This window comes from Colletotrichum jinshuiense, chromosome 2, assembly GCF_051148585.1.
Source record: "Colletotrichum jinshuiense chromosome 2, complete sequence".
Lineage (NCBI taxonomy): Eukaryota > Fungi > Ascomycota > Sordariomycetes > Glomerellales > Glomerellaceae > Colletotrichum > Colletotrichum jinshuiense.
In genome coordinates this window covers 1,670,381-1,695,046 of record NC_139309.1, presented here as the reverse complement: position 1 = coordinate 1,695,046, position 24,666 = coordinate 1,670,381, and the positions used below count along the sequence as shown (strand labels likewise).

The 24,666-nt window shown below is 53.7% G+C and overlaps 8 protein-coding genes across 8 annotated transcripts; 4 read left to right on the top strand and 4 right to left on the bottom strand.

Annotated features, from left to right (window-relative positions):
* Positions 1 to 810: 810 nt before the first annotated feature.
* EsH8_II_000463 (major facilitator superfamily domain-containing protein) lies at positions 811 to 2,568 on the top strand (the record flags this gene model as incomplete). Its single annotated transcript, XM_083263761.1, has 1 exon — positions 811 to 2,568. One exon carries the CDS (start codon positions 811 to 813, stop codon positions 2,566 to 2,568), a length of 1,758 nt encoding a protein of 585 aa, XP_083121083.1.
* A 189-nt stretch (positions 2,569 to 2,757) lies between these two features.
* Positions 2,758 to 3,750, bottom strand: EsH8_II_000462 (uncharacterized protein; the record flags this gene model as incomplete). Its single annotated transcript, XM_083263760.1, has 1 exon — positions 2,758 to 3,750. The coding sequence occupies one exon, from the start codon at positions 3,748 to 3,750 to the stop codon at positions 2,758 to 2,760; it is 993 nt and encodes a 330-aa protein (XP_083121082.1).
* Positions 3,751 to 5,321: 1,571 nt separating this feature from the next.
* On the top strand, positions 5,322 to 9,894 carry EsH8_II_000461 (uncharacterized protein; the record flags this gene model as incomplete). The annotated part of the gene is made up of 5 exons (XM_083263759.1): positions 5,322 to 6,677; positions 6,746 to 7,099; positions 7,634 to 7,880; positions 7,956 to 8,339; positions 8,876 to 9,894. 5 exons carry the CDS (start codon positions 5,322 to 5,324, stop codon positions 9,892 to 9,894), a joined length of 3,360 nt encoding a protein of 1,119 aa, XP_083121081.1.
* A 1,300-nt stretch (positions 9,895 to 11,194) lies between these two features.
* Positions 11,195 to 13,793, top strand: EsH8_II_000460 (uncharacterized protein; the record flags this gene model as incomplete). Its single annotated transcript, XM_083263758.1, has 4 exons — positions 11,195 to 11,547; positions 11,614 to 13,098; positions 13,154 to 13,622; positions 13,725 to 13,793. 4 exons carry the CDS (start codon positions 11,195 to 11,197, stop codon positions 13,791 to 13,793), a joined length of 2,376 nt encoding a protein of 791 aa, XP_083121080.1.
* A 502-nt stretch (positions 13,794 to 14,295) lies between these two features.
* EsH8_II_000459 (uncharacterized protein) lies at positions 14,296 to 16,161 on the bottom strand (the record flags this gene model as incomplete). Its single annotated transcript, XM_083263757.1, has 4 exons — positions 14,296 to 15,115; positions 15,227 to 15,395; positions 15,531 to 15,622; positions 16,013 to 16,161. 4 exons carry the CDS (start codon positions 16,159 to 16,161, stop codon positions 14,296 to 14,298), a joined length of 1,230 nt encoding a protein of 409 aa, XP_083121079.1.
* Positions 16,162 to 18,187: 2,026 nt separating this feature from the next.
* EsH8_II_000458 (FAD-binding oxidoreductase) lies at positions 18,188 to 19,765 on the bottom strand (the record flags this gene model as incomplete). Its single annotated transcript, XM_083263756.1, has 4 exons — positions 18,188 to 19,433; positions 19,492 to 19,590; positions 19,643 to 19,692; positions 19,745 to 19,765. 4 exons carry the CDS (start codon positions 19,763 to 19,765, stop codon positions 18,188 to 18,190), a joined length of 1,416 nt encoding a protein of 471 aa, XP_083121078.1.
* Positions 19,766 to 21,428: 1,663 nt separating this feature from the next.
* On the bottom strand, positions 21,429 to 22,098 carry EsH8_II_000457 (uncharacterized protein; the record flags this gene model as incomplete). Its single annotated transcript, XM_083263755.1, has 2 exons — positions 21,429 to 21,950; positions 22,045 to 22,098. 2 exons carry the CDS (start codon positions 22,096 to 22,098, stop codon positions 21,429 to 21,431), a joined length of 576 nt encoding a protein of 191 aa, XP_083121077.1.
* An 881-nt stretch (positions 22,099 to 22,979) lies between these two features.
* EsH8_II_000456 (uncharacterized protein) lies at positions 22,980 to 23,993 on the top strand (the record flags this gene model as incomplete). Its single annotated transcript, XM_083263754.1, has 3 exons — positions 22,980 to 23,372; positions 23,431 to 23,503; positions 23,563 to 23,993. The coding sequence occupies 3 exons, from the start codon at positions 22,980 to 22,982 to the stop codon at positions 23,991 to 23,993; spliced, it is 897 nt and encodes a 298-aa protein (XP_083121076.1).
* Between the last annotated feature and the right edge of the window lie 673 nt (positions 23,994 to 24,666).

Genomic DNA, 24,666 nt, shown 5'->3' with positions numbered 1-24,666 from the left:
AGTGAAACGTTCGGCTATACTGTATTCAGCTCCTCGACGTTCTTTTTCGCGGTCGCCACAAGATTGGCCCGCCATTTCTTCCCCACGAGTTTTCAATACTTTTCACACCTCTGGTTCTGAATGATGAACGGGGGGGAGGGGGAGGGCAGAAGAGTGGAAAACGGCAGGGGGCAGGGGAAAGGTGAAGCCAGTAAGATTTGCACGTGACCGGCTCACCGCGTCTACACCGAAGAAGCACTCACCGAGGCTAACTCACCGAGCCAATCGACGGTCCTGCGATTTTGATTTAACCAGGCTCCGATCTCGCAAGCGAGCCCGGGTCGGCTAAACAACCCCGTTTGCCGACCCGTGCCTGGCTGACTCAACTTTGAGTTGCCAGCCACCCGCTGAGTCGGGTTCCACAGTGCCGCCTAGGTTCTGTGCTCAGCGCTGTGTCAGTTCCCGCCGGACAAAAGTCCAGCGTCTTAAAACAGCCTAACAGGCCCACCGGAACGCAGCACGACATCATTAGGTGACAGATGGTGACCTGCTGACGTGCGAAACCGTGACTCTGACCCCCCGACGCGGCTCCTCCCACCATCTCGGTCATCCCCCCAGTCCGTCTATCCGTATCCCGAGACTTCTCCTTCTCGGTCCACGTCATGTCCAGTTCTCTACTTGTTCTTCTGTAAATTGAACTCGTCGTCTGCTTTCCTGGGGGATCATGAGCTGCGACTCCCCTCTTTCTTCTGTCTAGTTTCTTCCCGGATTCCTCACCGCCGGCCCGGCGCATTTCCAATCGCATTCCTCCCACATCCGAAGTTTGTCACCATGACACGGGCGCCGACCCCGTCAACACCGTCCGATGGCCGGACGGCCGTCGAAACCTTCCACGACGACGACGCCTCCTCTACCATCAGCCGATTTAGTTCGCGATCCTCCTTCGACTCTCAGAGACCTTCGAGCCGGAGGCGTCAAAGCCGCCGTGCGGCCAACACCTGGCGAGCCATCTCCTTCGTCGCCGCCCTAGTCTCCGCCCTCTGCGCGGGCTCGATCACCGTCTTTTCTATGTACGGCCACATCTTCCAGGAACGCCTACACTATACCCAGTTCCAGGTCAATGGTCTTGCCATTAGCAGCTCCGTCGCCCTCTACCTCCCCGTCTCTTTCCTCGGCTACATCTGCGACCGCATCGGCACCCCGCCTCTCTCCTTCTTGGCGGCTATACTCTTCGGCGGCGGCTATGGCCTGGCCGCAGGCACATACCGGAAGTTGGAGGCTGAAAATCTGGGTGGCCTGCGCGACTATGCTGGAAGGCGCATCGCTGGCGGTACCGACTGGACCTACCCGCTGATGATCTTCGCATTCATTTGCGTCGGCGTCGGCACCTGCTCCATGTACCTGGCGGCCGTTGCGACGTGCGCGAAGAACTTTGGCAAGGGAAAACATCGCGGACTGGCTCTCGCTGTGCCTATTGCTGCTTTTGGATTGAGCGGCATGTGGCTTAGCCAGCTTGGCAGCCATGTCTTTTACGAGCGGCTGCCGGATGGTTCGGCTGGAGATTTGGACGTCTTCCACTTCTTCATCTTCCTCGCCGTTCTACTGCTAGTCGTCGGACTGGTTGGCGCCTTCACGCTGAAGGTTGTTGACGAAGAAGAGATATTCGAGGAGGCCGTGGAAGAGCTCGAAAGGAGCGGTCTGTTGGAGCGCAGCACCTCATTCAGCGCTCGCAGCCTCGACCGTAGCAGAGGATATGGCGCAATCGGACAGATCGACGACGAGGATGACGAGGCGGAAGATGATGCCAAGCTCAGGAAGAAGCTTGTCCTCAACGCCGAAACGAGAAGCTTCCTCAAGGACCGCACCATGTGGTGCTTTGCCTTGGGATTCCTGCTAATGATTGGACCCGGTGAGGCTTTCATCAACAACCTCGGCACGGTGATTGGGACGCTGTATCCTCCCACGCAACACTACGTCGGACCCCCGACGTCGGCTGCGACGCACGTGTCTATCGTCGGCATAACCAGCACGATAGCGCGCCTGGCGACCGGAACCCTGACGGATCTTCTGGCCCCGTCGCCGCTGACGCAGCACCTGCAAGTCTCTTCGAGACCGCCGTTCATTCGCGGCAGACCTGCCATCTCTCGCGTCGCTTTCCTTCTCTTCTTCGCCATCGTTCTATCCTTGGGCCTGGTCGCACTGGCCTCTGGCTACATCCAGGAGCACGGCGAGCGTTTCTGGATTGTGTCCGGCCTCATCGGCTCCGGCTACGGTGCCGTCTTCAGTCTCACCCCCATCATCATCACGGTCATCTGGGGCGTCGAAAACTTTGCGACAAACTGGGGCATCGTCGCCATGTTTCCCGCCCTGGGGTCCACCTTTTGGGGGCTGGTGTATTCGGCAATCTACCAGTCCGGGGCCGAAAAGTCGCCCCAGTCAGGAGAGGGCGGCGACGTCTTTTGCTACGGCCAGCAGTGCTACGCGCCGACATTCTGGGCCATGGCCGTCACTGTGTGGGTGGCTTGCGGCATGATTGTATATGCTTGGAAGGGCAAGAACGGGTGGGCGCAGCGAGGCATTGTTATCTAGACCAACAGACCAAGCATACCATACGCATCGGAGTTTGGAGTAGGGACATGATTTTTGGGTAAGGCGTGTCAAATCTATCGCCGTGATTTCTTTTGGGTATATATCGCATAAAGTCATCAATAATCCGGGCCAGTCCTGTTTTCCCTCTTTTAGTGATTCTCGTCTTCTTCTTCTTCCGCCGTGACCCCCTCACATCATGAGGACCGCGAGCAGGGTCGCCAACGCCATGGCCAGGCCCGCCACCAGCGGCGACCCCGTCCTCGCACTCGCGTTCTCCTGGTCGAACTCGCTCATGGTCTTCATGCAGATCCACTGCGAATACAGGAGCTTGTCGAACAGCACGCTCATGACGGGCGTGTAGCCGTTGAGGCCGCCCGTGGGCTTCCTCGTGCTCCCCTCCTCGTCGAGGATGAGCTCGACGTCGGCCAGCTTCAGCATGTCGTACGACTGCGGCAGCGTCGGGTGGCAGTCGTTGTCGCCGGCGTCCTGGGCGACCAGCGTCGGGGCGTCGGGGCCGATGATCTCGGCGCCGGTGATGTTGACGGCGCCGGCGATGAGGTTGCAGTGGAAGTTCTTGTCCTTGCGCGTGCGCTCCTCGAGGTACATGGCCAGCTCCTGGCAGCGCGGCAGGGTCTCGTTCTTGGCGTGGTCGGCGCGGAAGTCGTCGACGTAGCCCGTGATCTCGTCCATGCACGACTGCTGCAGCCACGAGCTGCAGTCGGTGGTGTCGAGGTCGGGGACCTCGTGGGCGATGGGCAGGGTCTGGAACAGGTGCTGGAAGATGAGGGCGCAGCCCTTGGGGTACCGTTCGGACGACAGGTTGAGGCCCGCCGGGGCGCCCAGGTAATATGATTGGGTGTAGAGCTGCTTCTTTATCCAGTTGGGGGACGATTGTGAGGGCGTGTTGGCCAGTGTGGCGACGGTGAGGGAGAGCTTGCGGATGTCGGTGGTGTTGTTGTCGTCGATGGGGATGTCGAGGACCTCGGGGGCGATGCCGACGCGGCGGAGGACGGAGCCGCCGAGGGTGCAGTTGGACTCGCCGACCAGGTCGTCGACGGTGCCGGCCGGGCAGGAGACGTCGGCGCAGCCCTTGAGGGAGACCTCGGTGAGTATGGGGACGGTAGCGAGGGCGGGCCCCGTGAGAAGGGACGAACCCATAAGACTCAGGGAGGTGAGTCTCATGGCGTTACGTCAGGGAAAACAAGGGCACGCGCGGCGGGGGGGCAGAGAGCCGGCCAAGGGCCAGAAGCCGGAAGGGGGAGCCGAAAAAGGGCAGTTGGCGCGCTGGTCGCGGCGCCGCGGCGCGCTGGGGTTGGGACGTTTGCCCGGAAGTACGGCAACGTCGGGTGAGGTTTTTGGTCTCGGCGCGCCGTGTGGCCGCGGGCGGGGTGTGGGCTTGGATGGGATGGAATGGGAAGCGCTCACTGGAGGCTTCTACCGGGGGCAGCCAACCATAGGACGGACGGTCTCGGGAAGGGGGGGGATAACGACGTAGCAAAGGGATTGCTTGTTAGGGAAGAGGGTTCGCCAACAATATCGCGGCTCGCATCATGGCCCCAAGAAGGAGGTTTTTTTTTTCTGCCAGCGAGAAGAATGGTGATTTTTGGGAGAGCGGGGGCAGAGACAGGTACACACACGGGGACTGGCAAGATTACATCAACGAGCAAAATAGTGAAATCGGGGGGAGCGGGAGGGTCGCGTGGTGCAAAATGATAGGCGACCACAGGTTGATTTTCCTTGGCAGAGGGCTTGGCGTTCTCACCGATTGTCGTCTGGCTTATCTAATGTCCTCTGCGTCTCCGTGCTCGGAAGGATGTGAAGTTGATCTGCGTGGGACGGGTAGAGAGGTAGATTGGCATTGTTGTAGACGACCCTGTAAGGATGGAGAGGAGCGGAAAGTGTTGATAAAACGGGCTGATAAAAGTCCCATCTAAGAGTTTCATCAACAATGACGGCTTTCTATGATACAGTAATGGCGACTTTTGGTTAATGGACAGAAAGCCTTCGTTTAGTTTAGGACTGGCCGCCCAAAAAAAACCAGCCATTGGATGAACGGATGACTAGCGCCACGGTTTACGCCCGAAGATTAAACCCGGATAAGCTTAATCACCTCGTCATGCATGGTCTGAGTCCCAATCCCTGCCCACCACCACCACCCAAACACCCCAAACATTGGGCTTCATCGAAACGAACGAACGACACCCTTCTGTGCCTCTTCTCACCGTCAATGACATCGTTCGAGTTCGGGCTGGATACTGGATTCGAGCAGTTCGAGCGGGGTGTCTGGCACATTATGATGCACGGTGGAAGTGTAAATGAGGCTGTGTATCGACGCCCTGGTAACACCGCGTCGAACCAGCCAATCTAGGAATCCGGAAAGCCGTCCGCGGGGCCGATAAGCCACACTCCGCATCCTTCGTCAAACTCGCAGCTGCGCAATATCAATTCTGCAGTACTGCTTCACCGAAATCATCGCCATGCTACTCGTTGCCTTGTTTTGAGTGATGATTGCCAAAATGTCCTGCCTGGTTGCCTCCCCAGGCCTCCCGATTCACAGCTCGTATAAGACGGTTCTTGCGCTCGGGGTTTGGAGCTCTCATGTTGCGCACCCGCTATTTCCTGTCTAATCTATCATTGATTTTCGATCCATCTACTTAACGAACCGTAACATTATCTGTTTCTTGAGCATGATCAATATCGCTTCGGAAAATGAAACCACTGCCGTGTCGACGCCAAGCCTAGAACCGGCCAACATGCTCTCCGATAAGCCATTGAAAGAGCAGCTGGAGGCTGCCATGTGCCAGTCCATCAGCCTCAATGGGGACGAACCCAAGTGGTTCCTCCCGAACAACGAGCTCGATCGACTGGTCACCTCCGACTCGGCCCTCAGGGCCATGCGACAGTCCGCTTCACTCTCTCCAGGTTTCATGTGCAGCATCTACGCCTCCACCATCTTCAGCGGATCAGACAAATATCTAAAAGTATTCGCGACCCTTGTCTTGATTGACAAGACCGAACTTCTCCACAAGTTCATGCGGAATTCAATCAGTGATAAGCACCTGCCGTTGGCACTCAGCTCCGAGTCCGGGGCGGAGACCACGTTGGTTCGATCACTTACAACGCCATTCTGTTTTGACCTGTCATTGGCGGGGCTGGATCATCAAGATGCAGTCAAGTTCGAAGAGGTCCAGTGGAAGTTGCTCGCCCCCTCCTTCAAGCAGGTGGACATGGACGGAGAACCGTACGGGTTCCCAGAGAAGACGATCCTGCCCTTCGTCTCGTCCACCCCAACAAACGCGGGACAGCCCTTTAGCCAGAGCGGCGGATTCTCTCGCGTGTACCAGGCAAACATCCACCATGGGCACCACGACTTCAGCATGTCTAGGGTCGCCATCAAACGGCTGCATTCGACAGACACCAAGGCGTTTGACCGCGAAGTCGAGGCCCTCAAGAGATTCCAGGGCCAAGATCATTCCCACATCATCGACCTTCTCGCGACCTTCAAGCACGGCAACACCTACTACCTCGTATTCCCGTGGGCCGATTCGGACCTCCAGGCCTTTTGGTCCAAACACCCGGAGCCGCTGCACGGGCCGTTTCCCGTCAACAAGAACCAGGCGGAGTTAACTGTGAAGCAAATGCTTGGTGTTGCCGAGGCCTTGAAAGCGATTCACTATTGCAGGCTGAAGAAGCTGTCCAACGAAAACCAGGACCCGTCTTGCAGCTTCAAGAAGGGCCACCACGGGGACATCAAGCCGGAAAACATTCTTGTTGTTGACGGGCAATGGAAGCTGGCGGACTTTGGCTTCTCCCAGGTCCGCCGCCTGGAGGACACCCGGTCGGACGACAGGCCTTTGGGCTTTTCGCCAACCTATCGCGCGCCGGAACATGACGTGGGCGTCTTCAACGGACAGCAAGCAGATATCTGGTCCCTGGGCTGCGTCATGAGCGTGGCGGCCACGTGGATCACTATGGGTCGCAAGGGGATCAAGGCGTTCAGAGAAAAGCGCGCGACCAAAACAGCTGGACGGGTTGACGACTCCTTCTTTGACGTGTCTAAAGACCAAGGAGAGAAGACCCGAGTCAAACTCAAGTCTGCCGTTTCTCATGTGAGTTTTGCATTCATTCCATACCGAGTGACATTTTCAGTGTGCAAAGCTGACTCGGTGAATACCAGTGGATGAACAGGCTCCATAGCGCCTCGAACGCAAGCCCTTTCGTGCACGACTTGCTGGACCTGGTTCAGCATGACATGCTGGACGTCGATGGGGCAAAGAGAATCACGAGTGCTCAGCTTGTGTCAAAGTTGGAGATGATGCACTCAAAATGCTCCGAGGACCCCAACTATGCACAGCCTGCCCCTCGCCGAAAGACTTCGAGGTCAAGCCCCCGGACCATGGGCTCTTCGGAAGCGGCGTTGCAGTGTTATCGATCGATTAGTGTTAACATGGTCCGACTTCCGAACCAGGCCCAGCAGAGTCGTACGTGGCCTGGACCCCTCGAGTACTACGATGCGGCCCCTGCATCGGGGGTAGGTGCAGAGACAAGGAGTTCGACGATGCCTTGGTCATTTCAAGGGACAGCAAATGCTCCCTACCAGTTGTCTTGCAGCACCATAGGCGAAGAAGTCAGCAACCCTTTCGGAGACATGACTTATGCCTTGTCTCCCTCCGAATCTATCCCAATGCCAAGTTACCACCAACCGGCGATTGTTGCTCCTACGTCCAACAAACGGCAACGAGCTAGCGACGACGGTCTCAAAAAGAGAAGCAAGCGGCGCAAAGCGAATGCGTCAACAGCACAACATGTCACAACGTCACAAGACTCAGACGAGGGTGAGGATCGAAGTCTCAAATCCGTAGCCGGGTCTTCTTCAGATCGACTGTTTGCATGCCCGTACTTCAAGCACGACCGAGAGAAGTACGGGACCAAGAGATGGAACTCGTGCGGAGGCCCGGGCTGGACCATCTCAAGACTCAAGTAAGCTTTCTGCCCTTTTCACCCCAGAAGCATGTTATCGAATTTGAGCCAACATTTTGGTGCTAGGGAACATCTCCATCGCCAGCATTACAAACCCGGCTACAAGTGCAACCGATGCCTTGTCCGATGGGAGACGCCGGCAGAACTAATTCAGCATCAGCGCGATGATATCCAGTGTCTGAACCGGACCGATGAAACCGACGGTATCATGGATGATTTGCAGTGGGGCGCGTGCCAAAGCAGATTGCGTGGAAAGTCATACGCTTACAAGTGGAACGAGATCTACAAGGCGATATTCGGACCTATCGCCTTGTGTGCTATTCCATCTCCATGTAAGTTTCTGGATTTTCCCTCGAGACCACGGGACTCAACCGTGACACTTGGGGCTGGGCTGACTGATTCGACAGACCGCGACGAGCAAGACTCTGCGCTAGACGGCTTCTGCAACTTTTTAAAGTCCCGAATGCAACACATCACGAGCCATCGAATCCAACTGGAGGTGCAAACGTGTCTCAACCTGGTGCACGAGTTCCAAAACTCCAGATCCGTCACCCAGTCGACTGCTTCGTCGGAAATACCATCGCTCACCGATGGCTATTCCAACATGACGACAGCTTCGTTCGGATCTCAGATGATCGAGGAGGAGGCGGAGGTGCCTCTGTTTGAATATGACACCGCGAATGGTGGCGAGCCCTGCTGGACGCAGCCAAAGGCCGTGAACGACCATTTGCTAAGGGGGACCGGAGGTTCAACAAACGAGAGGGGCGAGGATATGTTTGCTTACATTATGAGTATGTGATATGGAGGGACTGAGCGTTCTGTTTGATATGGCGGTTTGAGTTTGATTTAACGCCAGGATTTGGGATATTTGTTGGCGCACGACAGGCATAGATACCATTGATTTTAGGCTGTTTAGTAGTTATAACTGAGGATATTGAACACTGTACACAAGCAGACTCGGTAGTATTTCGGAATGAAATTACCCCTATCCATGCCATGAAATGGCCAGCGCCAATTGCCCATGCTGCGGAAAGCCACGCACGCAGTGCTGCGCCCGTACCTCCATTTTCTCTGAGCGGCAAGGGATGGGGGAAACAGGGCTTATTGGTACACTGCGGAGCAGATCTCTAGCTTCCGTGGTGCCTGCATTGCAACGGGCGCCATGCGGGGCTAGAGCGTCTCTGTAGGGGCTGAAGCGGTAGCCTCTCATTAGTCACATCTCCGCCAACCTCACCACCCTTCCCTTGGGCCCAATGACGTGCCAATCTCCCTAAAGTATCATTTCAAAAGCCCTTTCATCAACACTTGCCGCCGAGTAAGGCCCAAGGTCGCAGAGTCATGTCAACTGATCCCACGGACAAGGTTGCCCTGGTGGGACTGGGCGCAATCGGCATCTCATTTGCTGCTCTCTATCTCCGACACACGAAGGGCTGCGTCAGTGTCTTCGACACCCGCGCCGATTTGGAGGAGCATCTATCTTCCGTTTTGCCCGCGTACATAGACTCGGACGACCCGCTGCTGGAGATATCACACCTCCGCGAATCCGGGCGTCTGGTCATCTGCTCCTCTCTGGAAGAGGCTTGCCGCGGTGCCACCATCGTCCAGGAGCAAGGCCCGGAGAACCTGGACTTCAAGCGTTCCATCTGGCCCCAGATCGAGGGCTTCGCGCCCGCCGGCGCCCACTTCTGGAGCTCGACCTCGGGCATCGCCGCTTCTCTGCAGAGCCAGGACATGGCCGACAAGACCCGTCTGCTGGTCGTCCACCCGTTCAACCCGCCGCACATCTTGCCCCTGATAGAGATCGTCCCCTCTCCCGACACGCGCCCTGACGAGGTCGCGTTTTCCAAGGACTTCTTCGAGCGGCTGGGCTCCGGCCACCGTCCCGTGGTGATCCACAAGGAACTGCCGGGGTTTGTGGGGAACCGCCTGGCCTTTGCCGTTTTCCGGGAGGCGTGCTCGCTGGTCGAGCAGGACGTGGTTAGCGCGCAGGACATTGATGTGATAATGGAGGCAAGCCTCGGGCCCCGATGGGCGGTCCAGGGCATCTTCAAGTCGTACAACATGGGCGGGGGCGTTGCTGGGATCCAGGCGTTCCTGAACAACCTCTCCGGCACAATCCAGGGCATATGGGACAGCTCCGACCCCGTGAGTTTTGAAAAGGCGGCGGCAAAGCCGCCACAGGGTGCTGGGGAGGATGGGGACGAAAACTGGGAGGCCAAGGTTGTGAAGCAGACAATCGAGGCGTACGGGCTGCCCAATACTAGCCAATTCCGAGAACGAGATGCAGCACTGAAGAAGGTTTTGGACGTGCAGAATGAATGTCGAAGGAACCAGTCCTCGGAGTAGTTGACGAGAGAATCGAGATATCTAGATGCGGTGGGCTGCGTGGGATTCTCTTCTTGGTTATCTCGTATGTCTCTACGATATGCAGCCCCCGCTGGCTACGACACAAGATCTTTGCGATCCTCGCTCTTCTTGGTCAGGCCTTTCTTAAAATTGTCTTTTCCATGAAGAAAAGAAATGCATTGCTTTTAAGAAGATTGCTGATGTTCTATGACACTCGGAATCAATGAAACCTAGAAGCCAGGCAAGAAATTAGCAAATGGCTTGATAACGTCGATTAGCTATCTCAGGCACGAGTTATTTAGCCGGGGGTCAGCCTGATTGACACTAGTCCTCGGATATTGAATTCCTCGCGAGTAGATGCTGTGAGTCTGGAATAAGCCAATCCAATGTTCTCGCAAACCACTTGGCAGCGGCAGAAACCCCGAAACCTCGACTCGTGTCGTGTTCAGGCCCCCAATAGTTGGTCATTGTGCCGATACACCTTTCAGCACACCAATATATACCTATGTTTGGGACAATACAAGTTGTCGAATTCCCAACTCAATCCATATTCCCGGTAAAGCCCGGGGCTCAACTCCGAACATCCCTGTCATCGGAAGACACCCCGCGGGAACCCTCCCGACTTATCAGGAAGATCCGTATCATCCGTGGCCAAATATCTTCCGTCTGCAAAGTATTGAGGGAGGGGGCTTGTCGCTCCCCTTCAAATAATGTTACCTTATCTTCCAGCGGGGTAATGGGGGACTCGTTAGAATTGGCTGTCACGCGGCTGCAACGTGCCGGCCTTGTCATGGGATCCTAACGGTGAGTTTAAGTTTGGCGTTCATTGGACAAGCATTGCCATGCCGGGACAAGACTTGTCAAGACGATAAGCGGGAACGCATCGCCCCCCTCCTTCCGGGGAAAACGGCGGCCACCCCGCCCCCAGCCTCGGCCAAGATAACACGAACTATGAGCGCAATCCCGCCCTTTTGAGATGGAGAAGGTCCGATTGCTCTTGATAGCGATCTCTCGTGGCACGTTACGGTGGGTTGAGTGGGTGACCGTTATCTGGACAATGCGTGGCCTAGTCAACTTCCCTCTTGGGGGGCTCCATGGATAGGGTTCAATTGACCAATTAGCTTATATGAGGGACGCATAAAGCCGTTGTACATTTATCCTCTTCTTCACCCCGCCGGCCGCCATCTTCTTGTGACTTGTGTGAATCCAACAAGTCGAGCCAATGGGCTCTGTTTGATCTCAAGCCTGGTGAACCATTGCATGCCCATTGAACCCAGAAACCACTACTGCAGCTATCACAATGACGTCTGGAGAACCAACACAGACCGCCGCTGCCGCGGCAGACGACAAGCACCATGGCGTGGACGTCTCCGAGGCCACGACAGACCTCAAAAAGTTCCAGCTCGATCACCAATGGGACCCCAACCTTTCCCAGGAAAAGGCTGACATGGTCAAGAACGCCCTCCAAGATGGCGACTCGGAGGAGATCATCGCCGTGGACGCCATCTTCACGGAAGATTCGCCTTACGAGGAAGTGCGTGCTGCCGTGCGAAACACCGACGGCGAAGAGGTTGCAAACACCGTTCGTGCATGGATTCTGGGCATGATCTTCGTGACCATTGGAAGTGGTCTCAACATGTTTCTCAGTATGAGGTATGCAACAAGTGACGGGTCGAGCTGTCGAGAGAACTCATTTCCTGACTGATTTGCCCTCTACAGGAGCCCTGCGATCAACTTCCCATCCATCATCGTCCAGTTGCTGGTCTACCCAATCGGCTGTCTCTGGGCCAAAGTCATGCCAATGAGGGTGTTCAACACATTCGGTCTTCAATGGACCTTCAACACCGGACCTTTCACCATCAAGGAGCACGTCGTTATCACTCTCATGTCCAATGTCTCCATCGGCTACGCCTACAGCACAGACGCCCTCCTCGCGCTGCAGGGCAAGCCATTCTACGATATCAATATGGGATGGGGCTTCCAGCTGCTTTTCACCCTAAGCTCTCAGCTCATCGGCATCGGCCTTGCCGGTCTGTGCCGGAGATTCCTCGTGTGGCCGTCTGCCATGATCTGGCCTAGTCAGTTTGCCAACACGTCTCTGTTCTACGCCCTCCACGACAAGAGCAAGAGCGACGGCTCGCATAGCAACGGCTGGGTCATCAGCCGTTACCGATACTTCTTCTACGTCCTCGCGGCCATGTTCTGCTACTACTGGATCCCCGGCGTGATCTGGCAGGGCCTGTCGGTGTTTGCATTCATCACCTGGATCCGGCCCAACAATGTCGTCCTCAACCAGCTGTTCGGAGGCTTCACCGGCCTTTCGCTGATCCCGATCACGTTCGACTGGACTTACGTCTCCGCGTATCTCGGAGACCCTCTGCTTTCGCCCACGCACACCCACATCAACGTCCTGATCGGACTCTTCACCTTCGTCATCATCCCGACGATCGGCATTGCGTATTCGGGTGCCATCTTCGCAGAGTACCTGCCCATCAACACTTCGCAGACATATGATAACACGCAGAGCAAGTACAACGTCAGCAAGATCCTGGGCCCGGGATACACATTCGACGTCGAAAAGTACAAGGAGTACTCGCCCCTTTTCTTGGCGCCCACGTTCGCCCTCAACTACGGACTCTCGTTTGCTGCCCTCACTGCGGCAATCGTGCACTGCACGCTCTTCCACGGCAAGGAGATCTGGTATCGTCTGAAGGCCGCCCGCAACCAGGAAGCCGACATCCACCTCAAGCTGATGAGGAAGTACCGTGATGCGCCAGAGTGGTGGTATGTTGTGCTTCTCGTCATTGCCATCGGGCTCGGGCTCGCGACTGCGGAGGGGTTCGACTCCCAACTCCCGTGGTGGGCCTTTTTCGTCGCGAACTTCCTGGCCATGGTCTTCGTCATTCCCACCTGCACGATTCTGGCCATATCTAACCTGGGTCTGGCGTTGAATGTGCTGTCGCCCTTCTTGGCCGGCTTCATGATCCCCGGAAAGCCCATCGGCGTCATGATCTTCAAGGTGTACAGCACGATCACCCTGGGCCAGGCGCAGACGTACTCTGGCGATCTCAAGATGGCCCATTACATGAAGATCCCGCCTCGCATCACTTTCTGGTGCCAGGTGGTGGCCACCATATGGGCAGTCTTTGTGCAGATTGCAGTGATGAACTGGACGCTGGGCAACATTGAGGATGCCTGTGCACTGTGAGTTGCCATCCAGGTTCACCCTTTAGCGCTTCAAAACTGATCCTTTTCGCAGTACGCAACACGCCCACTTCACGTGCCCTAACGGAAGAGCCTTCTTCTCCTCCTCCATTGTCTGGGGTGTGATCGGCCCTCAACGCATGTTCGGCGCCGGCTCCATCTACCAAAACTTCAACTTCTTCTGGCTCATCGGCGCCTGCTTGCCTGTCGTCTTCTACATCCTTGCCAAGGTCCTCAAGCTTAACTTTGCCAAGGCGCTCCACGCGCCAGTCATGCTGGGCGCCATGGGCTGGCTGCCGCCAGCGACACCTCTTAGCTTCTCCAGCTGGGCCATCGTTGGGCTCATCTTCAACCATGGCATCCGCAAGAGGTTCCGCGGGTGGTGGACGACGTACAATTACATCACAGCCGCTGCGCTAGACGCGGGGCTCATCATTAGCACCATTGTCATCTTCTTCGCTATCACGTTCCCCGACGTCACGATCCCGCAATGGTGGGGAAACGTCGACGTCTATAACACCTTGGTGAGTGAACCCGCGCCGGACACGTACTTCAGCAGCGCATGACTGCACTGTTGTCAACCTTCCAATTCCGAACTGTTCCAACTGACCGTGTCTCGCCATCAGGACTCCACGTATGGCGCCATTCTTAAGACAGTGGGGGAGAATGAAACCTTTGGCCCGGCCAGTTGGTGAAGGATCGCGTATCACCCTGCATGACGATGCGGACAGCCGCAGTTAGCGCTTCGGGACGGGAAATTTGCTGCCCAAGTTGCTACCCAAGCAACCATGTCCTCAGATGCACGCTTATCGCTCACATTCTGCATCGGCTCGATCGACTCACTACTGAAACTTGAATTAAGAGATGAGAAATCCATTCGTGTGTGGTCTGATTATCATTTTTGTACAGAATCTTTTTTTTTTGGTAATGTATCGTCGGAAATCGGAGGAGGGGAAAGAGGGTGAAAAAAAAAGAGATGAAAAAAAAAGCAAAGAAACAAATCTAATTGTACTCCGTGAATGCTGGCGGATTCTCGTTATTTTGTTGAAGTTGTAGTCGCAGTGGAAACATTTGATGCATGCAATCATGATAGGTGTCATAAAGAAACATTGGAGCCGCCCCTCACGCGCGCCCGACCCTAGACCAACGAAGTTTAGCCTCCTGAAAAAAAAACAACCCGTCTAATGTGCTCTCCCCTCAATCCGTCCTGGCGATAGCAACGTCGTACATGGACCCCGGCTCGTGATCGGACTGACGATGACTGCGGGACCGCGGGAGATCGATGCGTTGCCTGTAGGGCCTCGACGCGCCGTCGATGTGATGGTCGGGCATCTTTCTTGGCATGTCCTCGCCCCTCGGCGGCGGCGCCTCCTTGCGGGAACTCCTTCTCTCTCGAGAAGCGTGGGAAGCGTGGGACCGGATCGAAGCCGCATCGTCTCGCGGCGGCGAAGGCTGCTGCAGCGGCATGTCCATGGGTGGCAGCGGCGGCGCTGGCGGGGGCGGGGGCGGCGGGGGCGGCATATCCGTGCTGACAAGGGAGTCTCGTCGCTTGTCCGTGACGACGGAGTCGTCAGGCATCAGCAAGACCTCGTTGTGATCGCCCTCGCTCTCGCCCTCGAGGTCGTCGTCGTCCTGGCTGCCGCCATTCACAACGCTCGCCTCGAGCTTCGCGCCCTTCTTGCTGACCAGCTTCCCCTGGCGGTATTGCTCCAACGCCCTCTTCAGAACATTGCGCATCACGGCCTTGTTGACGTTCCTCCGCACCCGGTCAAAGTACCTCGTCACGTCGCCCACGACCATGACCTGCGAGTCGTGGTCGATCTCGAGCACGTCGGCGTAGTTTGCGCGCGAGTTCTCCTTGACGCGGAACTTGCCCGGGCGCAGCTGCATGCCGACCGGCGAGAAGGGGAGCTTGTCGAAGGGCGGGGTGCGGTCATTTTCGTCGAAGACGTAGCCCTGCTGGCTCGAGTCGATTCCGGGCTTCTGGAAGTCGTTTTTGGTGGGGGTGGAGATGGGACTGGGTGTCGACGATCGGAGGTTAGCGACGTTTTGCCGACAAGGAGGGGTAAAAATGCAAGAGTAGCGAGCTTCCATGCCATGGAGAGCCCAGGAGAGACAGAAAACTTACACACACACGCAGTAATGCGGAAAAGTGTCGCTGTGTCGAAGCACGATGAAGCGAGTGTAGCCAAGGCATTTCCACTCCCATTCAAACTCGTGCGAGTCGGCCCAGAGAAACTCGAAGACGTCTCCCACCTCCAACCTCGACGCGGGGCCAATGTCGTAGCCTTTGCGAGCTGTATTGTCTCAGATGTTAGCAAAAACAGGGGCTCCATTCGCCGCGCGGTGAGAGCTGGGCAAAAGAAGGCCGGCACAAAGACGTTGCCTGTCTCTCATTCCAGCTATCCGCCGTTTTGTCGGTTTGGACTCACCCAGAGGGTGCTCGTACGAGCTGTCGTGCGTGCCTATGGACGCATCGTCCCCGTTCCCCGAGTCACTCTTGGTGCTCTTGGTACTCTTACTCCTGAAAGTCGAAAAATCTCGGTTCCCGATCACCATCTCTTGCCACACATCCCAGAAACAGGAAAGAGGAGGAAAGAAAGGAGAGATTCAAAGGGCCGGTTTAAAGGTTCAATAGCTCTGGCGGGGAAAAGTTGAGAAAGGATGATGGATCATTGCAACATGGCGGACTAGGGGGTGTGATGAGCGGTCGGATGCAGTAGTGTAGCCCAACCACGAGAGCCACAAACAAAACCCGGGGCTGACTGGACTGATTGAATGGAGAGGCAGGGCGAACAAGAGGGCAAGGGGTCAATGAAGGGCGGTCTCGTCAATCTGCGGCCCGTTGGCAGCCAGTTGCTCTTTTTTCCGCCACGTCGCTAAAATGGATCATGCGCGGTGTATGATGCCCAACCTCCACCGCCATGCGTCGGCCGCGATGTCAATGGCCGCGGTGAGGTTGCTGACCCCACCCGCCGCCATTCCAACCAGACGTGAGTTGTCCCAGGCTCCCAGGGCTTGCTTGGAGTCCCAGCGCAGGTCGGGGGGACCCGTCACCGCCATTTCGGCACGGAACATTCGCCGGCATTCCGGGTGCTGATCAATCATTATTCTTCACCTTATCTCTCCGGGCCCAGCCATGCGTGCGAATGTCGCGGACCTGCTTAACCTGTCTTTCTTGAAGGACTGATCACGAAAACGGCTGCGATGAGAGGCCGTGGCCTTCGACCCTGAACTAACAACCTTGGGGGTGCGGGTGTAGCCGCTGTGCCATCAGCTGAATGAGGGGTTGATGCGCCTATTAATAGGACTGATTTTAGGGGCCCAACCTAGAAAAAGTCCCGATCGAGAGGACGATCTCATTCGACATGACGCGCGAGACGAGAGAGATTTCACTGCGTCTGAAGCGACAAAGACAAGTAGGAAATTCTCCTTGCGCCCCCGATCAGCCGCGACATAATTTATACCGCGCAGTAACCGCCTCAGCCCGAGCAAAGTCGCGAGTTTAGATCCGTGTTGGAGCCCAAGTGCTGGCCCGGCACGACGGGACAACGCACTGCAGCGACAAGGATCAGCTTGTCTCACCTGTTCAGGAACGGCACGTTGAACGTCGTCTTGTGACACCAGCCATCTTCATGGCAGATCAACTGCGGGTTTCTGACGCTCTTGGCTTATTCGGCTTTGCAAATTTCATGGGAAGAGTCAGAAAACTGGGTCCGGCAAGGCCTACTGAAAATTTACCACATTGCCAGACTCCATTGTTGCGTCTTCTGCTTGGTTACGTACTCGTCAAGTCTCACCACCTCCAACAAAACAAACCTCCATCAACATCTTGATCCGAACAAAGCTTCACATGCGATCATACCCATTGGAAAACTCGGGGTCCCGGCCGCTCTTCCATGGATAAGCCATTATAGGGAAGGAATGTTTTCAAGTCGCACCGCGCAAAACTACCGAGAAATGTGGGCTCCGTTTTTTCACGGGATATGGCTTCTGCAGTCAGCCGAGCCATGCCCGGCCGTTTCGCGCCGTATCTGCTTACGGCCCAAGAGTTACCAGCCATTTGGAAACTTCCACAAATCTCGAGGCACGCCACCACTCTGGCAGGCTGTATGAATTCAGTGACATTATAAATATTTACGGATGGTAAAAGGATTTGACGATCAAATCGACCACTTACGAATAGGCGGATCTCATCAAAGCTTCCTCCTCGATACTGACGTAGGGACCCGGCCTCCCGTAACAGAACACTTCTTTTCCCCTCCTGTGCTACAAACCTTGAACCGATCATGAGTACAATATGCTAGGCTCTTGCGAAATCAACCACTTCTTTGTCTCATCGGCCAACCAATCACTTGCCTCCACTCTCATATCTTGCCCAGTGGGAAATAAGGCAAGACCTTTCATCTCATTGCCGGCATCAGCTATGATAGTGCGGTGGAGGCGGCGCAGAAAACATTAAGAAAAGGTTAAGAGTGGCTTATCTTCTGGGAACTATCTACAGAGTGAACTTCGGCTCAAAAATACTTTCTTAAATAAAAGAGATCATATGTAAGAGACGTAGTTATGTGTGCATATTTCGTGACCTCAGGGCAGAAATATTAGCGTGATGCCACATGATAAACAAGAAGTTACGAAGCTGATGATGTATCAAATTTCTACTGTTTACAAATTTGTTACATTAAATAACATACATACATACAGTCAGTTTCACGGCAATACGCACTATCCCTATAATAATCTGGTGATCGAAAGGGTAGTAGACACTAGGCAGCCAGTCTGGAGGGAGACCAAGCTCAAATGGACAGGCCAATCGACTCATTAATCTCAAAAAATGAAAACGAAAGCATCAAGAGGTTTTGGTGAGACATGTTTTTTCTTCCATCACGTGTGAGGAGAAAGCGACTATAGTAAATTTCAACAGCGTCGCGGAACCTTAACATTCAAAACTTGACTTGCCGTCCCTGCCTGAGATGAATCAAATTTCAAATTTAATCCACACAAAATAGTCGAGCTGTGTAATATGACATGATCCCCTCAGCGCCTGGATACCGTCTTAGCTGTCGGCAGCGCCACTGAAGTTATGTCGCTAGATGGCCGCTTTGCAGAGTCGTCCTTCTCCATTTACCATCCATTCGTCGCTGCCCACGTTGCGATTGCCGTAGAAGATACCCTTTGGATCCCACTTCTTCTTAATACTCAGGAGAGATTCGTAGTGAGAGCCATAGAAAGCCTGCTTCCAGTCCGACCTTGCAAAGTCGGCCTCGTTGGCATAGTTACCGCCACCCGGGGTGACAGCATCCCACATGGGGTCCCACACCTCCGTTGCAATCTTTGAGTTATTCAACATTTTCCCCCAAGCCTCATCTGTTGCCGAGAAGTCCCACTCTGTGAGGGTTAAGGAGAGCACGGTGGTCTGGCGCCATGCCGGATTTACGGCGTTGGAAACGCCAGTCCTACTGGTCCCATTCAGAAAGGTTCCTCCAACAATCGCTCCATCGCTGATCTGGGACTTGACAACTCCCATGAACGCTTTTAAGCTTCTGGGCTCTTCCAGGATTGCGCGAGGAATCAGACGACCGCCTGTGCCCCAGTGTGTTCCGATGGCATTCGAATCTCTCGATCTCCACTGATCGTGGTAGTTGTCCTCCTGGTTGAAGACAAGGCTGTACGTGACGTTGTAATCGTCCAGAATTTCGATAAAAGGCGTCATAGTTGCGTTGATCTGCTCAGATGTCTGGTTGTAAGCGGTGACTGTTAAGCTGAAGAAGGAGGAGGAAACAGCAAAGCCACCGTGCAGTCGAGCATCGGTCCACATAGGCAGCGCCGCATAGTATGACTCAACAAATCCGTAGACAGAACTCTCAGGAACATTGGTGGTGTTTATGAATAACGATGCACCCGAGGTTTTGGCATCCGGGTATGCTCGGACTGTTACGGCGGTGACAACACCGTAGGTGCCAGGGCCACCTCCGCTCAACGCCCAGTACAGATCGGGATTCTCCTTGGCGTTGGCAATGACGATATCTCCAGAGGCGGTGACAACCTCGAACTCGAGAGTTTGATCGGCTGCCATGCCATAAGTGGAATCAATAGGCGAGTGTCCGCTGCCTTGGACATATCCGCCTGCGAATCCAACAGTCGGACAACCGCCGCCAACGATGACAAGGCCATGAGATGCCGCAAACTTTACGGCCTCTCCACCTTGAATTCCGGCACCGAATTTGACAGCCGGGCCTGTATATCCATCGTCTGCCCAGTCGACGACCTCCGCATTCTTCATGTGATGAGTCCATGCGGCGAGTGCACCTTGACCAGTCGAGCGACCCAGCTGGCTGTTGTTGCTAGAAGTAAGCCAGCGATCACACCTTTGGAATCTTTGGAGCAACGTACTCATGGCCGGTGTTGCGAACGACGAAGCGAATGTTTTGCTCTTCGGCAAATTTGATGGTTGCAGCGATGTCGGTGGCAGAAGAAACATTGACAGCGTAACTAATGTAAGTGCCAACAATGCAAGGTTGCGTTCTATCAGTAAACGGGTCACAGCTTCGATTCGCAAAGAACTGATTCAATGTAGACGAAGAAGACTCGATGCTGATGGAAATTAGCAGGTTAAGCCTGACAAGGAGATGGGATTTTATCTTACTGTGTATTTCCATTCCGCCATTGTTCACGCAGAGTTTGGCAAGCAGCTTCGTCGTAATTTGGGTCGTGGCAGACGGACCCAAGAGGAACCGTCTCAATCAGACGCCCACCAACGGTATCGTTGAATGTGTTCCACGCTAGCTTCGAAGGCCAACCCTCATCAACGGGTAGGTTTCGGCACAGCGCTGCATGAACGGAAGAGATGCAAACAACTACTGCAAAAGCAGCGGTCGTTAGATTCGAATGAATGCTGCGCATGGTGAATATGGATGTCGAAGTCGGACTAATGATGAAGTGGATGAGAAGCAGAATATCTTGACTTGTTTTCATCTCGGCTTTATAAGAAATTTGTTTTCACTCACAGACACGAGTTCCCGTAACATTGCCCGGCTTGATGACTAGCTAACCTTCGTCCATGGTTTTCCTCTTGGCACAGCATATTCCCTAAGACTTAAAGACATGCACCGCCTCGGTAGATACGTGGTAGCAATTTAAACCGTACGAGCCTAAAATTTGCGAGAGTTTCCGAGGCGGGCAGTGTCAGTCAACTACCCATTAGTTTAGTACTAAGTATAGCTTTTGAGTTGCCATCTTCTTCTGGTCGCAACCATTATTATGGGCAAAGTGCCAATTGCGCGATGGAGATGTGTTAAACGAGAACGAGAACGACGGACAATTTGCATGTCACTCTCTGTCGCCCCACTCACCCGAATACGACAACGACACAGTGGCTTTGCAGTTGTGCAATTGCCAAGGTGCTCCTCCGAACATGAGTTACTTATTATTTCCTTAAGATGCGTGATGTTCAGAGAAAGTGTGCTATAAAATTCAACAAGTACTGAACTGAAGCAGGAAAGGTTGCGGATGGCTTCCGCCTTGAAGATTTTCCCATAATGACTCAGACCATTGCGTGCCTGCCTTATGCTTCAGTCACCATATCCGTCAAATATCGGCATCTCGTGGCCCGGGAAACAACTGAAAGCTGTCGTGAACCCCCTAGTTTTCTGTCTGAGTGTAGGTTTCAAATCAATCTAGAATGCGATGAGAAGTTGTCAACAGTCATACCTCATTAATACACTCACCCAGTTGAAGTTCGCAAAGTAGTCTCCGTCTTCCTCAAGATTCGTAAAGACCGGGAAGGAAGATCCAGCGTCGATGATATCGAACTCGCCTTTGTGGAAGTTCGGTGATACATCCGAACTTGACGACAAGGTCCTGAAGGTGCTAGAAGCCAGAAACCTGGACCTTAGATTATTCCTCGTGCCTGCTACACTTTCTGACATGGGGTTGGAGCGCTTGATTCTTTTAAATATGGTTTCGAGCACCTTGGCCGCCTTGGCAGTCTATTCTGAGCTGCCATAGCATCAGTGATAATAAATCAAAAGATCCGCTAGTGCAGGTAAATACACCGGCGCTGCTGTCAACGTTGCTTATAACGGACCACATAGACCACATTACGCGGCTTACGCCAGTTGTCCGACTGTTCCATCACATGTTATGGCAGCCGCTTCTACCGTCTTAATCATTCTGTAACAGTGGATTGTAGAGCATTGAACTAATAGGAAGCAATAGACAATAAAAGTCAGAGACAGTAACGTGTCCATATTGGCTGCTATAATTCAAATGCCGAAAGAGTAAAATGTCATGGCAACAAGTCCTCCACACATATAATACGAGATAAACTGCTACTTTAAAGTTCGAACTTTGCGAAGCTCGTACTCCCTTTGCTCCCGTACTGTCGCCCGACCACCTTGATCAAGCTTTTGCAGAGTACCTCTTTGATATCCCAGAACGTTGCCTTGGGGATGGTAGAGAACTCCAACGGGATCCCCAACGGCCTTTCCATCTTTATGTTCCGCGATCGCCCGTATCGGACCTGCATTGTTAAGTGGTGTCTGAACGACTCGACCGCGATCGTTCTTGTGGATAGGACGGTCGATTTGACGCGCTGTAGCAGTTTTCCTGTTGTAATCGAAACTCTGTACCCCGTTTGGGGTAACGGGGTACTCTGCATAGCTCGCAGCGCCTGATTGACCACTGTGCGTTTCCCATGCTTGGAAGTTCTGTCGAGGACTTTCTGCGCTACCCTCCTGGTTTCGGTATTGCCTTGGGTATTGGGACTTTGGTTGTGGGACCATAGGTTGCGCCGAACGAACTACTGCTTGGGCTACTGTGAATGGTATGTTTCCTCTCGGGGTGTTGAACTGCTATATACACATTCCTTTTAGCTTTTATTCCGGATACAAAAACGGTTCAAGGCACAGCGAAATGACAAAACAGGGGCATTTCTTTTGCACGTACCAAGCTGCTTGCAGGAGCGTCTGTATTGGCCCTTCTGAAATTCTGGTCCGGCATTGTTCCTAGTAATGCGGGGTGGCTAAGGTATAGCTGCCGAACGAATTTTAATCTAGACTTTGACGATTAGCGGGTTCAATACGCCGAGGCAGTTCATATTGAAAGTTTACTGTCAGGTAACTCCAAAACGCACTTTAGGATGAGCACTCTTCGAGCTTTTTCTTGGATTCACTTTGGGGCAGCAGAATGGGTGGTTCATAGCTTAAGTAGCAGGAAATACGAGCACGAAAGGCGTCCGCCGGTGACCGTGGACGCATGCACTCGCCAAGACAAGAAAGTATTATCAGTTACCATTCGAATGAATACTTTTGGACGCAAGGCTTGCCAATCGCATCGAATTAGGTCAAAAAACTGTCAGCGTTATGCCTGAAAATGCAGTTTGGGCCGTTCTATTCTCATGCATAGGCCCAGGTGACAACCCATGAAGCCTTGTTTTGTATCATGGTGTCACTTGCTTCCTTGACATATCATTTCTTCACACCTACATAAAGACGCCACAGTAAGCCCAACAGAAAGGTGCACCAGAGCAAACCGAAAAGTAGGCATTTGTATTGGTCGGGTAAAGACTGGTGGTGTGTCTGTCCGGGAAGAAGGCGGGCGCGCCAAGACGTCCGAACCAGGATGTCGCATTCTAGAGCCAATAGTGTCTTGCGCCTTGTTCATGTACTTTAAGCGCTTGTGTCAGCAGCCTGGCTCCTGCATTCGTCAGGACCAACTTCGCCTTCGTTCGGCTTTTCCACTCTGCCTTGAATCCACATCTCCATTTCGATGTTTTCTCACTCATCATTCATTTTATCAATAATAAAGAGCCAGATCCCTGTGATTCATTCTCCAGAAATAAAACATACCAACTGCAAAGAATTGCGCCCTGCACCATCATCATGACGAATACCACCGACCATACCGCGGAGTCCATTGCTCCTGTAGCTCCATGGATCCAACACCTGGATGAGGAGCTATCACAATCACAGCCTGATGTGCTTGGGAATGGGCTTTGCCTAATTCTTCGACGTCTCGTTCTGTCGACGAATGATTCGGCAGCTACGGATGCGGCCCAACAAGTTGATGAATACTACTGCGACCACTATCTGCCCTCTGATCCTTTGTTGAAGTTGGAAGACGATAAGGGCATGGAGGCCTTTCTGAACACGTTATACGGACTGGTGTTCGAGCTGGCGTGTCTTGTACCTTACAATCATGATCTGCAGCAACTCTTGGTCAACTTCGTTATCGAACTCGTGAAGTTGCCGGCGAAGAAAGTCAAAATATGGAATGTTAGTGCTTCTTTGCTTAACTGCCGCCGACACATCGTTTGCTGATGCAATATCATAGGAGGAGTGTCTAGTATATACAAAGGAGCCGATTTTTGGTTCTGTTATGGAAGAGAACTGGAACGCTCGTTATCGTAAGCTACTGAGAAATCTCCCGTTGATGCCGCTGTGCTGTTACTTATTCATCTCATAGCAAGCGATAGCATTGCCTCTGATGATCCGGCTGCTGCGGAATCATATAAGGAATGGCTGAATCTCTCGGCGTTCCTTGCTCGATGCATTCAGTCTGGCCGGAATGATTCTTTTGAAAACTGGTCCAAGTACCCTGGAGTTGACATTCCCAAAGGGCTCGAAGAGAATCATGATCAAGGGCCCAGAAGGAAATACCTTCTACTTGCAGCACTACAATATCTGCTCCTGGCGGGTGAGAAGTTGCACAGCGAGTTCATCAGTAGGCACCCTGATGGCTCTGAAAAGCGACGATGGGGTCTGGGGAAATGGCAGCTATGGGCCGGAAAGCTTCAAGAAATTGCAGGTGGCCAAGAGACAGATGCGGACGTAAGGCAGGATGCAGAGAAGGCACGGCGGCTAATGCTTTTACTAGAGCCCCAGACTCAACCTTAGCTGTAGGACGCAACCAATTGACTCATGTATATCCCATCGAGTGCTGCTGGACCTCAGTGCGGGGTAAGCGGGGTTGTAAGCCAACCAGACAGGTATATTTTGAGGTACAAATCGGTACACCACACTCAATACACCTTGACCTTGTCTTCACCCGTCGCCATTGGTTGCCAGAAACTTCATCAAAGATCACGCAGGCCATTTCCTGATTTCGTTCCAACGCTAAATATGTCTCGCAAGAGAATATCCTTCTCTAACGCAAGCCACAAACATTGCTATCCTATTGAGTGCAACAGAACCTTATTCTCGCCAACGGCAGAGTAGAGCCAAATAGACGGATTGCCTAAGAGTGCCTCAAAATATTTGTTCAATTAAATGCTAGTATAACGGCGTTTTTACAGTGAGAATAGTTGTTTCAGGTTTTGGCAAAGAATCGGGCTCATCTGTACTTAATGAAGCTGGGAGCAAAATGTAAGGCTCGTGGCGTAGCAGCCTAGTAGGTGAGAGGTCATCTGCCAGCCTGCCTCTACATAATAATCCTTGCTTCCCACCCCCTCTTGTGTAACTTTTATGAATTAATTTAGGCAGGCAAGAAATCAAACTCTGTCTCTGTGAATGAATATAAAAACGCCACCCTCGGCAGTCTCTTAAGACCTAAGCGGTATGGAACCTGATT